This window comes from Lipophrys pholis (genome assembly GCF_963383615.2).
Source record: "Lipophrys pholis genome assembly, chromosome: 1".
In the NCBI taxonomy this organism is placed as follows: domain Eukaryota; kingdom Metazoa; phylum Chordata; class Actinopteri; order Blenniiformes; family Blenniidae; genus Lipophrys; species Lipophrys pholis.
The window spans coordinates 36,289,405-36,305,784 of NC_137635.1; the positions used below are offsets into that span (position 1 = coordinate 36,289,405).

Genomic DNA, 16,380 nt, shown 5'->3' on the forward strand with positions numbered 1-16,380 from the left:
GCAGTTGATAAAGAATCCAATGTGCAGAAGCGTGAGTGCGGGCTTACGTGCGCGCGCGAGCTTGGAAACACCAACGACACGGTGCTGCCATCTCGCGGTGGAAACACGTCACAGTCACGTGTCGCCGCTTCGTATCCGCCCTCAACAATTGCAGACCAAATATGACTTCTGGGCGATTTTTCCTCTTGAAATAAAATAAACATCTGACAACTTAGAGAGAAAAAACGTACACTTGGGAGGAGTTCACCCCGCGACGTTTACATGTAGATAGCGAGCGGTCATCGCTTCTAAACCGGAGGGGTGACTGAGCGGCGGACGGCGGGGGGAGCCAGTCAAGATGGACACCTTTGATGATGGTAGCTACAACTGCGATCCCACTCTTACAATGCTCCCAACAACACAGGCCAACATTACAGCACTGATAGCCCCTCTTAGGAGTCAGTGTAGTGGTCGGGACGGATTCCGCGTTTTGTTAAACTTTGACAAAGCTTCGCTTGATTTGGAGAAAAGCTCTACGCAATTAGCGTTAGCTCGCCAGCTGACTGTGGTTAGCGTGCCTCCGCTAGCATGTGGCTATGTAAACAAAACCACTTTCCAAAGTTCAGGTGGCTTTTCTTCCCCCGAAAAATTGCAATAGACACAAATCTGGTAGACTAGGGGATCCCCGAGTATGACTGCTGCTCAGCAAGGTCACATGCAGTGTAGGTAGTTTACAAGCGAACGGTGGGGATGTTTAGTGAATGCAACCTGTGTATGTTTACAAACAGTGTAATGGCAAATGATGTAAAAGCAAACCAGGATCACACAGAAATGTCAGCTCACAGCCGAACGTTGTAAACAACGTACCAACGTTTCTTTTCATCATAATTCTAATCTCGAAGTTTGCGAGTTTAGGTATTTTGAAACTACACTAATTCATTGTGTGACCCCACAGGATAACTTTAATTCCTGTTCTGCACGCGATTAAATAAGATACAGAAACGAATGAAATCTCTCTGCAACTCTTTTCTCCGCTTTTATAATACTCTACACCAATACACATGTTTGCACAGTCTCTTTTACAATTCTGCCAACAGTCTGTTCATGCTCTGCAGCATATCCGCATATACTGTTTATGTATAATTCTATGTTATTAAAAAGGTGCATTCTTATCAGGGAACCAAATGTGGAATGCATAGTTTAGAAGTTACTAGATGTTTCAGACTGAGGATCTACTAATTCATTTTGTTGGGTGCCTTTCGCACAGTGGACATCTGTCGGGTGTGTCGGTCCGAGGGGAGCCAGGACAAGCCGCTCTACCACCCCTGTGTTTGCACAGGCACCATCAAGTTTGTCCATCAGGAATGGTACGTCTGTGATCCACTTGGCAAACATTAATAACAGTGAGATGTAAAATGAAGAAGAGGATATGTGTTGGGCAGTTTGCAAAGAATGAAACTCACAATTTCTTCTTTTTCCTCCGCAGCTTGCTCCTCTGGTTGAAACACAGCAGAAAAGAATACTGTGAAGTATGCAGCCACAGGTTTGCATTTACTCCAAGTAAGTTGCCTCTTGTTGAGTAAATTGGTTCAAAGTTTTCACAGTGCCTTCATTTGTTGTGGAAAAACAGTGTCGGTCTGTCTAACCTCTGTCTTTTGCTTTTCTTCAGTCTACTCTCCAGACATGCCATCCCGCTTGCCTGTGCAATATATTTTCGTGGGCCTGGTCATCAGTATGGGCACAGCCCTGAAGTATTGGTTACACTACACACTGGTGGCCTTCGCCTGGTTAGGTGTGGTCCCTCTCACAGCATGTAAGTTGTGCACAACCAGATGTTCAGCTCTGGTTGTTCTTGTAACCCGGACGTTGCACTGAATGTGGAAAATTGTAGATTTTTTGTAAATTTTCAAGGTAAAATATGAAAGTTCTCCGTATCAAGAAAAATGATTTAAGTAAAATAAAAGTCATTGAAATTGGGGGGGGGGGCTGGTAAATTAGTTATTTCATTTCTGTTAATGTTTTTTTTGTTTTGTTTTTTTCAAAACAGATCGAATCTACAAGTGTTTATTTACTGGCTCTGTGAGCTCTCTCTTTACCCTGCCGTTAGATATGCTTTCGACGTAAGTGGTCTTCATTGTTGACTCTCTTCTACCCAACTGTCGCACTTCTATATCTCATATTTTATCTTCGTGTTGATGTTTTTTGTTTTGACTCATTGTGTTGATACCAAAACACATTACTCCTCTTCATCACAGGCAGAACCTGCTCATTGACTGCCTCCAGGGCTGCGTGATTGTCATGTGCACACTGTGCAGCTTCATCAGCCTGGTGTGGCTCAGAGAACAGGTCATCCATGGTGGCGCCCCCCAGTGGTTAGAACAGAATCAACCCCGAGCAAATGAGGTGAGCTCAGTTCATGTCGAGGCCCAGCGATGTCTTCTGTTTCGTTAACCTGCGCGCTGAGTGGAACAGTTAATGACTTAATAAGCCTACCTGCCTCGACCTTTAATGCCCTCTGTGGTACCTGGCACAGTGACAGGTTCCCGTTAAAGAAAGCCAGCGGACCGTGAGGTTACACCAGGCCACCATTTGATTTATTTTATTCGGTTTGTTGTTTAAATTCCGCATTTGGGACCACGATTTAATGGAATATACTGAATATATTGAAGGGCGGGGCGGGGGGCGGCGGGGGGGGGGGGGGGGGGGATACTGGCTCACTTTTAGTTTCTGTTGTTATCACTTGGGTGGTCAGGACAACGTTCCCTCTCAGGACAAACTTTCCAGAGTGTGTTTGCGCTTGCCAAGCTGGCAGTGACATTTGTCTGCCTTTATGCAAACCCACACGAGTAAAGCAGAGCCTGCCAGATAATGTCAGCTCTCTGGTGTCACTACGACAACGACAATCTGAGTTCTTCACAAATGACAAAACGGTTGCTGCTGCGGGTTTTAATTTAAAGGCATACAACAGCCAACTATTTTTGGTAACTGCTAAATCTGAAGACAGACGAAAGGGCAAATGAGGATAGCAGTGTCTTTTTGACGTTTGATACGTATTTGTTCATGATGGTTGATTATTTTGTGGCTTCGCAGGGGCAAGGCGACAACGCTGCTGTAGATGCCGAAGCCGCCGCTGCTGCAGGTGACCAGCATGCTGTGAACGCGGCTCCTGATGGACAGCAGGCACCTGCTAACCAAGAAGAAGCTGAACTGAACGATGACGAAGATGACGATGGAGAGGAGGAGGACGACGAGGAAAGAGAGGAGGATGCTGTTGATGTCTATCTCAGAGTGCATGGTTAGTGCACGTGTGGCTTTTCTCTGGATACCAAGGTTTATCACAACTGATATGAATAGCTGTCACTAAATTGCCAGTGGGGGCGATAGTGAGTGAGTGTGTGCTTGTCGTATGATGGAGTGGCGGCCTCGCCAGCCTGTGTCCTGACTTCACCCGTAGTCATCTGGGATCAGCTCATGTGCCCAGTGACCCCAGGTTAAGCGAAGTGTAATAGAAGATGGATGGATGCACACCACACTCGCACAAACCTACACACACACGGGGGGGGGGGTCCAAACCGAGAGAGACTGCTCGTTGGCAGAGTGTTGGGGGAAAAACCAAAACGTGTTGCTTCGCTCTGATGCAAGTAGAGGTGCCACTCAATCTAATCATTGCATTTTAGCTCACTAACAAATCCAAGTTACTCCACTGATTACAACCACTTTATTCATTTTTAAATGAAAAACTGACATATATTTAAAGTGTATGTTTCTATATTGTTCTCATTAATGGTTATCTCCCCTTTAGCACTTACTGAATTAAGGTCATTCCAGCATTTCAGGTCAATTGAACATTTCCAGGAGAAAAGGGAATTGCGGTGTTTTTTCAGCAAATTGTAATCCCTGTTGAGAATTTGTTTGGCGATTGTACACTACTAAGCGACTACAGTTTTATAAATACATTTTGGTATAATTCCTCTTTTTTTCCCTCTCTCCCGTGTGTGATTTCTTTTGAGGTAGATCTAATCTGGAATGTTCTTGAGTGGGACCATGCAGCAGATGAACTGACCTGGGAACGGGTGAGAAGCTTTATTTTATTCATTTCTTTTTTTATTTTAAACGTGTCTGCCCTGTCTTATAAAAGGGTCTAGCACTGTTCTGGTTGGGACATGACAAAAATGCAAAGTGAGCAGGGTAGCAAGTGTTTGGCAGGTAAGTTTGAGCTTGTATAGCCGGGGTTAAAATAAAAAAAAAAGGAGTGTACCTGTTCCGAGATACTGTTTCTACCCTAACGCCAGTATCAATCATGAAATGTTTTCTTTGTCACACTAGTAGAAGTTTAAGTTACACAGAATTGTCTTGTGATTAAAATTCCCATATACTTATAATAAGTAACGAATATATGATCATGAATCATGTGTCTCAGATGCTGGGGCTGGATGGATCTCTTGATTTCTTGGTAAGTATAATCTCTTATTTTCTTACACACTTTTACATATTCTTTGCTAAAATTAGAGAACCTTTATGTACAGCAGAAGCTGTTTAATAGTGACAAACGTCCCTCGTTCTCTAGGAGCATGTCTTCTGGGTGGTGTCCTTCAACACACTCTTCATCCTGGTCTTTGGTAAGTCAAGCCTGCGTTGACGTGCACTTGTGACCTTTATGATGGGTAAACATTTGTTTTTCATCTTAACTTAGTCTGAGAGTATAAATCAAGCCCTGCTAACATCACCTCTTCTTTGTTTCCTCTTAGCGTTCTGCCCGTATCACATTGGCCATTTCTCAGTGGTCGGATTAGGCTTTGAAGACTACGTAAGTGCTGGGAGAGGGTGAAATCCATCACATTAAGGTTTCCTCCAGAAAGTTTTCCAGGGTGTTTGTTATGTCAGTGGTCAGAATAACAAACATTACATTGCACTTCATTGATTCTGGCTTCTTCAGCCATCAACTACCTAATGACTTAGTTTCTGTCTGCTTGAACTGTAAGTAGATGGCGGCATTAACGACACAATGGCTCTACATCCTAAAAAAAATGTCCTTTCAGTTGGACATTATATCCTAAAAAAGTTTCAGTCCACTTGGCAGAACAATGTACGCTGGGACAGGGAGTCACAAAATTGAGCTAAACAACAATGTCATTTTGATCGCTTGTTTACAGATACATTTCTGCTCCTCTCGTTGTCACGCTGTTGCTGTGAACTGATTTGACCACGTCCTGTTCACAGGACTGCAACTTGAGAATGAGAAGTAGAGGAATGCTAATTAAAAAAAAATAATTACAGTAAAACTGAATTTTTCACTATCATGACTACATCTGAGATCTGTGATATTTCACTACTAAGTAATTGATACCAATTTCTCATGTCTTTAGTTAGACAGATTCTCACCAGCGGTGCTTCATTGATTAGATGTCACCAGTGAGCTCCAACCATTATATTCTGCTTCAAAATTATAAGAGCCACTGCAAGTGTAGTCTAAAACTTATTGATTCAATTGAAAAATATGTATGATGCATAAGCCAGGCGGGGGGGTTAACCGAGGCCTGGCAGGCTGCCCGACCCATAACGCACTGGGGGGGAAACCCGGAATAATATTTGAGTTTGTTCTGCATTATTGGGATGTCTTTGATGATGATGATAATTACGGTGATGCTGTTTTTTGGCTGCAGCTCAAACCCACGCACTTTGACGGCCTCATCACCACACTACTCGGATACATCGTCCTCGCTGGAGCCCTCATCGCCTGCCATGTATCCTCTCCGTTCTTCTTAATGCATTGATATAGCACAGTGCGTTTCACATGTCTGGTATGGAGTGGCTCATGTACATTAAATGTAGCCTTAAGTTATTAGCAGTGCCAGTTATGAGCCTCACTCTTTACACATTTGGGAAAAAAAAAAAAAAAAAGCATGAAGTTGCACGTCTTTCTTATTGAATCTAATGGGAGCGTTCTAGTTTTTCATGAGTCCTTAACTGTGTCTCAATCAGTCACTGGCATCTTTAGTGAAGTTTCAGCGGTCTCAGTGGCTCCTGGGTGTTTGCTATATTGTCATAAAGGTAAGTTACAGCAATGCAGCAGCTGAGGGATTCAAAGTAAGGCCTCTTGATTCTGTGTTTAACTAATCAAGGTCTCGGTTAAAACTAAGAAAGTTATGTATTATGTAAGAAAATAAACGGAAGTGTTTCACAAGTGTTTTGTTCTTTGTGCAGGTGTCCCTGCTGGTTTTCATGGAACTCGGCCTATTCCCTCTGATTTGTGGTTGGTGGCTCGACATTTGTTCGCTGGTAAGCGAGAACAATACTGAACCGAAGGAGAGAAATCATGATAATGATACATTGTGAAGAAGCCCCTCAATGTTACCCTGATGGGACCAACCTAAAGAAACGTGTTCCGGCATTTTAAAGCATTCAGCATTATTCATTGCAGGAAATGTTTGACGCCACTCTTAGTAACCGGAAGCTGAGCTTTGACGCTTCTCCTGGAACTAACCTGGGCCTCCACTGGCTGGTTGGGGTTCTCTATGTTTTCTATTTCACCTCTTTCATCCTTCTACTGAGACAAGTAAGTAGAAACTGTCATCAAATCACATCTATGCCGTAGGCTTATTATGTCATTATTGGACTTAGTGTGTGTGTGTGTGTTTGTAGGTGCTTCGACCGGGTGTACTCTGGTTTCTTAGGAACGTCAGCGATCCCGACTTCAACCTAGTCCAGGAGATGATCCACTGCCCCATGCACCGACATCTCCGGAGGTTTATACTCTCTGTTGTGAGTTCCACCCGGCTTCATTTCTCTCTTGAACTCAAACTTTTGCGATAGGACAACGCTGAGATGTACATTTACTAAATACACAAGTGCAACTTTGGCAAATCAATTTGAACCACATTAAAGAAGCATTGGTGTCAATCATTTCAGATATAAAAACAGTGTCACACGGATCAAACATGGTTTTGTTTCGTGGAGTTTGGCACCTACTGTTTACAGTATTGTGGCATCCATTCACAGAGGACAAATTAGAGGACATCGCCAACCTTAGTAATACATTCAGCACCATTTCCTCTCTTAAGCATTGTTCTGTATGAGTCACAGATCAGGGTTGAAATCATGTCACAAGAAACTATGATTCCTATGAAGAAATCCACCCAAAACACAGACTGTTTACAGGAAAAGTTTTTCTCTGACAAACTCTGACGCATTATCCAGTGACCTGAGGATCCTAGAAGAAATGTGGCTTATTGTCACGGGATCTTGGCGTCCAAAATCGTAGACATCTGGTGTCCATAAAGCCAAAACTTCCTCATGTTCGCACCCTTTTAATGAGTTTTTGCCTACATATATACACACACTCACGCTTAATGTTGATTCTTAATTCCAGTGAAGTCAACAATTAATTTGAGCATAATGACATTCATAGAATACTATTAGAGCTTTACATGTCCTTATTTTTTGGGAGAAAGAAATGTTTTTTTTTTACAGTCACTGCATCTACAAAATGCATATGAAGGTGATTTTCTGTCCCAGAGGGGACAAAAAGACTAATATGTGATGCTGAAAGCTGCCAGAGCCAGACGCTAGTAATATTGGCTTTTAATGCCAGCATTACTTGTTTTTGTTGACTTGACTGCCAGAGCACTTGTCAACTTATAAAATGATCACACAGGTATATATTGCTGCAGGCATCACTTCATGCGGCGGCAGCACATTCAGAAGACTGCTAATGTGGTGTAAACCTGACAAGCAGCTTTGTCGGAATACTCCCAGCTTTTCTTACGCCGCAGTATTACTGTGAAAATGCCGATCTTGGAAACACATTAGTGAGTTGCAAATATTATTTTTGGCTTACATTATTTGTCGCATTGATCTTAACCTTTAACTAACCTCAACTACTACTTGCTTATCCTAACCAAACCTTAATTCTTAAGTATTAATTCAACACTCAACATTGTGTCCGTATAAAACCTGCCTTTCTCTACTAGTTTGATATTTATTTCTTTTGGTGCTCCTGATGTAAGATTTTTATGAAGTTGGGGTGAGAGGATAATGACTGTTTTTTTTTTGCAGTCAGCGAGGTTACGAGACAAACGGCTGAGCATTTCTCTTACCTTACTGACCTTTGAGAAGAAAGGGAAGTCGCTGGTTGGTTGGTGAAAAGACGCCCATAAAAACAAACGGGCCGTATTTATCTTTCCACAGTGCTGCTATGTACAAGTGGCTGCAACTCAAAAGCTTTAAGAGCGTCTAAGATGGAAATTTGGGATGTATACTGCAGTGATCACGGTCAGGGTGACTTCCAATGACCTTGTAGTATCATGACTCAGTGTTATTTGGTGAATGGAGGGCTTTCTACGTGTCATCATCCCATTTGAAGTTTCTTTCAGTTTCAACAAAGCACCGCAGCATTATCAGGGGATGTCTGACTCAATTAACAGCAGTTTCTATTATTTACATAGCGATAAAGTATATTGACAATTTTATCTTGAAACATTTTGTGGATTATGCCGATTCCTTTAGTTTTTTCGTCATGTTTCCATGTAATGACGCGTGATTCTGTCTGCTTTTTTTTTAACTGAAAGAGTGAAGGACTGTCAGTGTCAGTACTGTGTGTCCTCAGGAATGCAGATGCTTATTTTTTTGAGGAACAAATATAAGTGCGTGTGTCTGTGTGTGTTTCCAGGTGTTTTTTGGCTCCCTGGTCTTGTTGATGCTATGGCTTCCCATTAGAATGGTTAAGATGCTCTTCCCGACCTTCCTCCCCTACAACGTCACAATTTACAGGTACACGAAATGCCTCATTAACATTCATTAGTTAAGAGCTGAAGATGACACTGTGTATTCAGGCAAAGCTGAATCTGGGAGCAACTAAGAAGAAAGAAAAAAAAAAAACAAGCTCCCATTTTCAGAAGGTTTAAAAAAAAAAAAAAAAGCTGAATTGTCGTCTTTTGCCACCTCTTCAGCGATTCCCCCGTCACCGAGCTGTCGTTGGAGCTGCTGCTGCTTCAGGTTGTGCTGCCAGCGCTACTTGAGCAGGGGAACACCCGCCACTGGGTCAAACACCTCATCCACGCCTGGACGTTCACCGCCGCATACATGCTGTAAGTTCCAGTTGCACACGAAGACATTTTTCGTGCTTCAGACCTCACGATGACGTACGAAACGCCACAAGCGGTGTTCAAACCCAAATATCGCTCAAATGACCCCGACAGTGATCTTCACTCGTACCTGCTGGGGGGCCAGGTCATCGAAGACTCTGATGACGACGAAGATGAGGATGAGGAAGATGACGATGACACGGATGATGAGGACGGCGTTGATGAAGAGGAGGATGAGGACGGCCACATTGCAGGCCTGGGGCTTGACGTCATCCATCAGGCTGTCCTGCAGCTGGATCGGCCCTTCAACTTCCAGCCGTACCAACGGCCCGCCAACTTCCCCCTCAGGGTGACTTATCGCCACGCAGCTCGGCTCGCCGCCTTCCGCTCAGTTCTTGTTTTCTTAAACTTGTGCTTGTTTGGTCTTTCTCTGTCTGCAGATCTTTTTGCTGATTGTGTTTCTGTGTGTGACGCTCTTACTGACCAGTTTCATCTGCATCACAATTCCAGGTAAGGTTACTTACCCGTCAGTCACAGCTGCGCCCCTCGCTCTCCTCCGCCGCTTAAAACCGTCTCCTCTGTCTTTCGTGCAGTGTGTGTGGGCCGCTGGCTAATCTCGTTCTGGATGGGCAGTGCCACAGTTCACGAGATGTACACGGCGGCCAGTGGTCTGTACGTCTGCTGGATAGCCATCCGATGCACCACAGTGCTGCTCTGCTGGATGCCACTGGGACGGTCTGTCTTCATGTTCAAATTCCACGAGTGGGAAGTCATGGTAACGTTTTCTGTTTCTGGAGTTGTCTCAGCCAGTGGTTCCCAGCCTTTCCCCTTGGTGGGAGCTAAACTTTACTATAGTTAACTTAGGCGACTCCCTCCCCACCAGACAATGCACATTTAATTAAAAAAACAAAACAAATGAAGAAACCTCGTAAAATGCACTTTTATCATACATAGGAGTGACAAGTTCATTTTTTTCTGAGGATAAACACTTTGGATTTACACAACATCTCATAGTGAACTGGTGCCGCTTCAGCTTACATGGTTTCAGACTGTGTTTTTTTTCCACCACAAAAGATGCATTCAGCTCTAATTTTGTCCTTTGCTTTATTCTGTTTAACTCTCGGCACGCCCCCTTTTTCTTTTTGACGGAGTCACTTCATTTTATGCCGCTTTGCCATTTCTTCACTCTGGATACTTCAGACAGATGTTCATGTTCAAAACACCCACATCCTTGCAATATTTCAAAACGTTTGAATAGATTTTGTTTTAGAAATCCACTTATCCAACATTTGAACTTAGTGGGGCTTTTTTTACATAAATTATTTAAATGCTGACTCATCTATATTTAATACATAACAAATTATTATACTCAAGAGGGCTTCGCGACAAAGCATTTGAAGCCCCCCTGGTTGGGAATCACTGGTCTCAGATAAAAAACTTTGTTTCTTAAGTGTCAAACTAGTTTTCTGACATGCATTTGGTTTCCTGGCGAAAATAGGTTGCGAAGACGGTGGTAGTAGCCGTGCTGCTGGTCGGAGTGGTTCCACTGCTGGTGGGGTTGCTGTTGGAGCTGGTCATCTTGGCTCCTCTCAGAGTCCCCCTGAACCAGACGCCACTCTTCTTCCTCTGGCAGGTGTGTGACAGTCATTGGTAAATCTCATTTTTCACTCGCGGCAACCTTTTTGAAGGGACAGTTTGAAATTCTTGTGTCATTACGTGGGCCATCTTCACGAGCAGGTTAAAACAAAAAATGAACAAGTCTAGTGTTTCTCTAGTGTCCGCACGTTGCCTTTGTTTTAGTGTATACAATTGTGCTCATAAGTTTACATACCCTGGGAGAATCTATGATTTCTTGGCCACTCTTCAGAGAATATGAATGATAACACAGAAGCCTTTCTTCCACTCATGGTTAATGGCTGGGTGAAGCTATTTATTGGCAAACAACTGTGTTTACTCTTTTTAAATCAAAATGACAAAGGAAAGTACCCAAATCAAAGTGCATCAAAGTTTTGCACTCTTTTGGAATATTTATGAGTGTTTTTTGTTGTCCTGAGTATCATAAATCAACTTTATTTCCTTGGTGTGGCTGCCTGGGTTGAAATGACATTCAATGATGAGAACTGTAAGCCTTTTTCTTTTGATGGAAAAGTCAGTTTTTTTTAATATAAAGTAAAGAAGTTTTCCAAACACATTTGGTCATTTTCCGTTCAAGGATACTGGATTGTTTTTGCACCATAACACTCAACGGGTAACATTCTCGGACCGCTCCAGTATTGCTTGGTTACAATCTGACTTCAGGTTTCTTGTGTGTTGCAGGACTGGGCTTTGGGCGTGCTTCACACTAAAATCTTTGGTGCCATGGTGCTGATGGGACCTCAGTGGTGGTTCAAGACGGCCATTGAACAGGCAAGTGTCACTCTCTGTGAAGCTTCATTTAATCAAGTAGATCCAGATAAAAACAGTGATGTAGAATCATAGTCTGGATCATTCCTTTGGGTGGTTTTCAGGGACGTTCAAGACTGAAAAGTTTGAACTGAATGTAAAAACCCAAGCGTCACGCTGTCTTGCAGGTGTACGCTAACGGTATTAGAAATATCGACCTCCACTTCATCATGCAAAGACTGGCCGCACCTCTCCTCTTTATCCTGCTGCCGTCGCTCTGTGTACCCTACACCATCGCTATGGGAGTTGTTCCTCTGCTGGGTGAGTTTGTCTCAGTCATTCTGCTTTGTGTGGATTCTCTTGTATCATACGGTTCACTTAAAACCACCAGGGACTGATTTTTGTTACCTTCATTTATTTATTTTTCCTCCCTCTGTTATTCACCCTCTATTTATTGCTCGGTGAGATCAGGAAAGTTATTTGTTTGACGCTGCATTTTGTATCAGATGAATCAAAAACAGAAGGCATAATGAATGAATGCTTTGTGTATTATGACGTGGAAAGAGACAACTAGTTAAAAAGGTCAGTGTGCAGAGTGTGGTAGTCTTCTCTTGGCTTTAAATCATGCCATACACATATATGAAATAGTGATTTTTCTCTGCCTGAACATCGGAGCCTCGTAGAAAACATTGTGTTACAGTGTCTAATCCCCTCTTTCGCTCTGTCTCACACTTTTGCAGGAGTGCAGCCGGAGACGCAGACACTGGTGGAAAGAAAAATCTATCCTTTCACAATGCTGGTGGTCATACTGTTGGCCATCTTTTACTTTCAGATACGGCAGTTCAGACGCCTTTATGAAGACATCAAAAATGACAAGTCAGTAGATCTGAGCACTTGAGATTGGTGTTGAATAGGTGGTGCAATAATGCAAGTCAGTTTTCTTTTTTTTCTATTAACTGAGGCAAACCATTAGTCTCTCAAATCGGAGCATTACAATATGTCTAGACATAGTCAGAGTTTTTTGGAGTATATATCCCTGCTTTTGATGATTTTTTATTTTTTAAAAAAAGTATCTCTTTCTGCACAGATTGTAGACAGAATCTTCTTTCTAAACAGTATTATTGGAGACGGGAATATTTTGGTTTGAATGACAACGTGATTCAAGAAGTCTTCATTAAGTGCTTAATGATAAACTAAGAAATTGGGTTCCAGCTCCATCCAAAGTGCTTCTGCATTACTGGAGTTGATGGCTTCTGTTCGCCGCACCATTTCAATAAGATCAGTGTTGTAAGCAGGGGAGCAGATTTTATTCATCAGAATTGAATTGATGACTCAAATGTTGCCTTTCATTCGGCTGTCTTGCACTTCAAATTGACAGTTTTTCAGGAACTATCAATATTTTCTGGATAAGATGGAGAAAAACAAGGCGACTTGTTGTCACGTATTTCTAATCACGAGGATCCCTGACATTACTTGTCTCTCCTGACAGCAGCTGTGTGGGTATGAATATTGCTCAGTTGTGTTTGTGAGGTTGTTGTCATCCAGATTAATAATCAGACTAGATGGTGACAGTAAGGAGAAAGGTCTTTATATGAGGAGCAGCATGAAGAGCAAAGCAGACTGTAGTGAAGAGTGAGGAGCGATTAAACGTTTAAGATTAAATTATATATATTTTTTTAACCTAACAACCATGAAAAGCTGGTAATTCACTTCAAAAAATGTGACCAATCGGTGTTTTCTCTTTCTCCTGCAGATACCTGATTGGACAGCAGCTCGTGAACTATGAGCGGACCTCCAGCAGGAGCATCTGTAGCACCTCCTCATAGACTGAACGCCGCCGGCGGGAGGAGCGGAGTCACTCCTCCCGCCGGCAGCTCGGCCGGCGAAAGCCTTTTTGTTTTCCGTTTGCTTCAGCGTCGCCTTCCGACACGAGCGACACGAGCGTTAAACTCCCGACTGCTGCTCTTTTATTCACCGAGAGACGTTGAAAGGTGAAAGACAACAAACATTTCTACTCCTCAGAAAGTATTTCTGAACATGGTTGTTACCAACCTGCAAAAACTGACTGAATCTCAGCAGAGCCACAGAGTGCCCAGATTTGTACAAGTGTTCAGTTTTTTTCCTCTTCAGTGCAGCTGGTGTTTTCATTTCCTCTTCTTCTTTTTTTTCTTTTTTTTTTTTACAAAGGTGTTTGGATTGAACATAGGTCAAATGAGCTTTTACCTCAGAATGTGTTTTCCTATGAATGTTTGTTTTGAAATATTGTAAACTGTGAGAGTTGCACTAAGTGTCTTTTTTTTCTTTTCTTTCTTTTTTTTTTTTATAAACTTGTTGGGAGGGAAATATCTGGTGGAAATGCCTCCATGGGCCTGTTACTGTTTTTTACTCAAATGATGCCCTTCATCAGATAGAAGCTGTTAGTACTGAAAAAAGAGACGTTTAAATTGTATTTAAAGTTCAAGAAAACCCACAGTTTGAAAGAAAACCCTTTTTCTTTTTTTTTAAAGAACACAATTTTAATAAATGCGCAATGTGTCCAAAGTCAACGAGTAATCTCATTAAATAAATAATCTCAGTGCAGTGAAAGGATTACGATTTTTGCTGTGATTTAGCAGCCCTATCTTTTGTTTATGGACTCTGGTACAAGTAGGGTCGGTTGATGGAAGAAAGTAGAACTTGTAACCTCAAGATGCCATCTCTTTCTCTTTTCAATAAGTCAGTGAAGTGGTTTCCGCAGGCATCGTTTAGAAAACCTCAAGAGGCGTCCAGTGTTTCACACAGAAAGCAGCCAATCGTAGAAGACGAGGACTGTGACCAGTTATTTTTAGGGATTCCAATGACTGAGCAGTGACAGCAGCCTTCCTCCTTCAGATTCTGCACATGTGCAGAGCAGGATTTTCTTGCTGAGAGTATTTGCAGTATGTTCTGTGAAAGTATATATAAGCACAGCTCCTTTTTACTTGTGCGTGGATCTCATTTGCGTCTCGGATTTGGGCTTTCACTGGCCTGTAGTGGGCTCAGACAAAGTGTTTGGGAGACGGCGGGGGCTGAACTGGACTTGGAGCCCTGCTGCTTGCCACTAATGTGGAAGTCAAAAGGACGGACGGAACGATTTGCATGTCCCTTGTGACCTCTGACACACCCACACTTCCTGTCACTTAACTCCTCCTACCTGCCCTTTTATTACGATGTGACATGATCCTTCTAAAGGTACGACACAATGTGTTGCAATGTGACGATCCTTTTTTTTTCCCTCAGAGGTTCGATTCGATTGAATTTTATTGATTCATTTTCAAGACATAACAGTCCACAGTCCACTGATGATCCCCTTTAACTAAAGAAATACAAAAAAAATAACAAAAGAAATCACTTTGCTAAGATCTCGGACACGTTTGCGTTCTGTGAATTCGAGCAACTAGTCGGGTTGGATCGTGAGATCCTGGCCTTCTGTGCAGTTTCACACATCTTAAAACGAGCTGAATGCAGCTCCAGGAGAGGAGAGATTATCATCCAGGAGAAAAGTCTCTCGATTCAAATGTTTAAATACTCATACACGCCAAAGAAGTCTTGCCATTTGAGCTTGCACAACAGAAAACCACTACTGAGTCGACAAGGTCGTCATGCTCTTTTCCGACTTTTGTTTATTCAATTCAGGAAAAGCCCAGGAAAAGCCCTGACACACAGCTAGTGTCCCCCTGACTCCCACACCATACATGCTTTCTTTGGTCAGACGTCCCGGTGTCTTTCACAATAAGATATTGTTAATGGGACCCACCAGCAATAAAGAGGGAAAACATTCCTTTATCTGGAGTCGGGGGCGTTTAGTTTCTAAATATCTGGTAAGTCTGCATCTGTCACAACTGTTAGACACTCGTGGTTTTGAACCAAAGCTTCTTTTAACATGTTGATTAATCTCCATCACACATGCATTCCATTCAGGTCTATAATATTTGTATCCACTTTTTTTTTTTTAATCTTAAAGAGAAACATCCTGCCTGACAAATGTATTCCAATGACCCCCCCCCCCCCCCCAAAATGTTTGCTGCTGTTGATCCCCAAACGACTCGAAATGTCACATTTCTATATGAAAACAAATCAACATCCTTGCGTCGTTCTCCCAGTATTTCACTTTAACCACATTATTTATTTTCTGCCCTCAGAACGATACAGAACAAATCTAGAAAATCAATTGAAAAGTTCACAGGAAATTAAACCGCTGCCAAAGAAACCACAACCAATTTTATTCGGGTTTGAAATGTTCCCCACCCCCTTTATGTTTGAACTATAATAGACAACTGTGTGTTTTTATGCAAGTCTTTTTGCACTTTTCAGTCTGCGGCCATTTTCAAAACAACTCGGTCATCACAGGTGGATTTGTCTTGTCCTCAAAATATCAGTGTTTTGCTGTGAGGACGTTGTAGAATGGCTTACTAATCCTAATGCTGATGTTTCCATTTGTTTCTGCGTTAAGTGTTTTTCTGTTTGATGTGATTTGCATTGACGGGAATATAAATGCTATAAATGATGATGAAAAGCGACCGTTCAGTATCTTTGAACCGAGATGAATGATGTTTGGAGTTGGATTTCTAAATGCCTTCTATTTTTCTATGTGCCAATAGCAGTAATGGACACTCCAATATTTTATTAGAACAATTCTATTTAAGGCCTGTGCTTGTCTTAGATCGTTTGCTCGGATATTAAAAGTTTGGTGGTGGGAGTTAATTAATCTTGCAAGTGTGATGCCAGTTGGAGTATCTGACGCAGCAAACACACCCGGATTGTCACACTCTGCTCTTTCAAAGGCGTAGCCATTGTTTTGTTCAGTCATATTAAACAACAATAAATAGATTCAACATAAGTACGGCTTCTTCTGTAACACGGCACACGTGAAGAAATGTTTTTGATGTTGCTCGTGTGACTTTGCACCTGAAACTGG

At 42.3% G+C, this 16,380-nt stretch overlaps 1 protein-coding gene across 1 annotated transcript; it reads left to right on the top strand.

Annotated features, from left to right (window-relative positions):
- The first annotated feature begins 112 nt into the window (after nt 1-112).
- On the top strand, nt 113-14,032 carry LOC308122340 (E3 ubiquitin-protein ligase MARCHF6-like). The gene is made up of 26 exons (XM_080484106.1): nt 113-356; nt 1,247-1,346; nt 1,466-1,539; nt 1,649-1,792; nt 2,027-2,099; nt 2,235-2,382; nt 3,070-3,274; nt 3,994-4,052; nt 4,400-4,432; nt 4,547-4,598; nt 4,728-4,786; nt 5,643-5,723; nt 5,962-6,030; nt 6,184-6,258; nt 6,401-6,535; nt 6,622-6,741; nt 8,648-8,748; nt 8,928-9,065; nt 9,177-9,411; nt 9,503-9,572; nt 9,656-9,837; nt 10,561-10,695; nt 11,379-11,468; nt 11,633-11,765; nt 12,185-12,320; nt 13,198-14,032. Exons 1-26 carry the CDS (start codon nt 338-340, stop codon nt 13,268-13,270), a joined length of 2,739 nt encoding a protein of 912 aa, XP_080340232.1. The 5' UTR covers nt 113-337; the 3' UTR covers nt 13,271-14,032.
- The last annotated feature ends 2,348 nt before the right edge of the window (nt 14,033-16,380 follow it).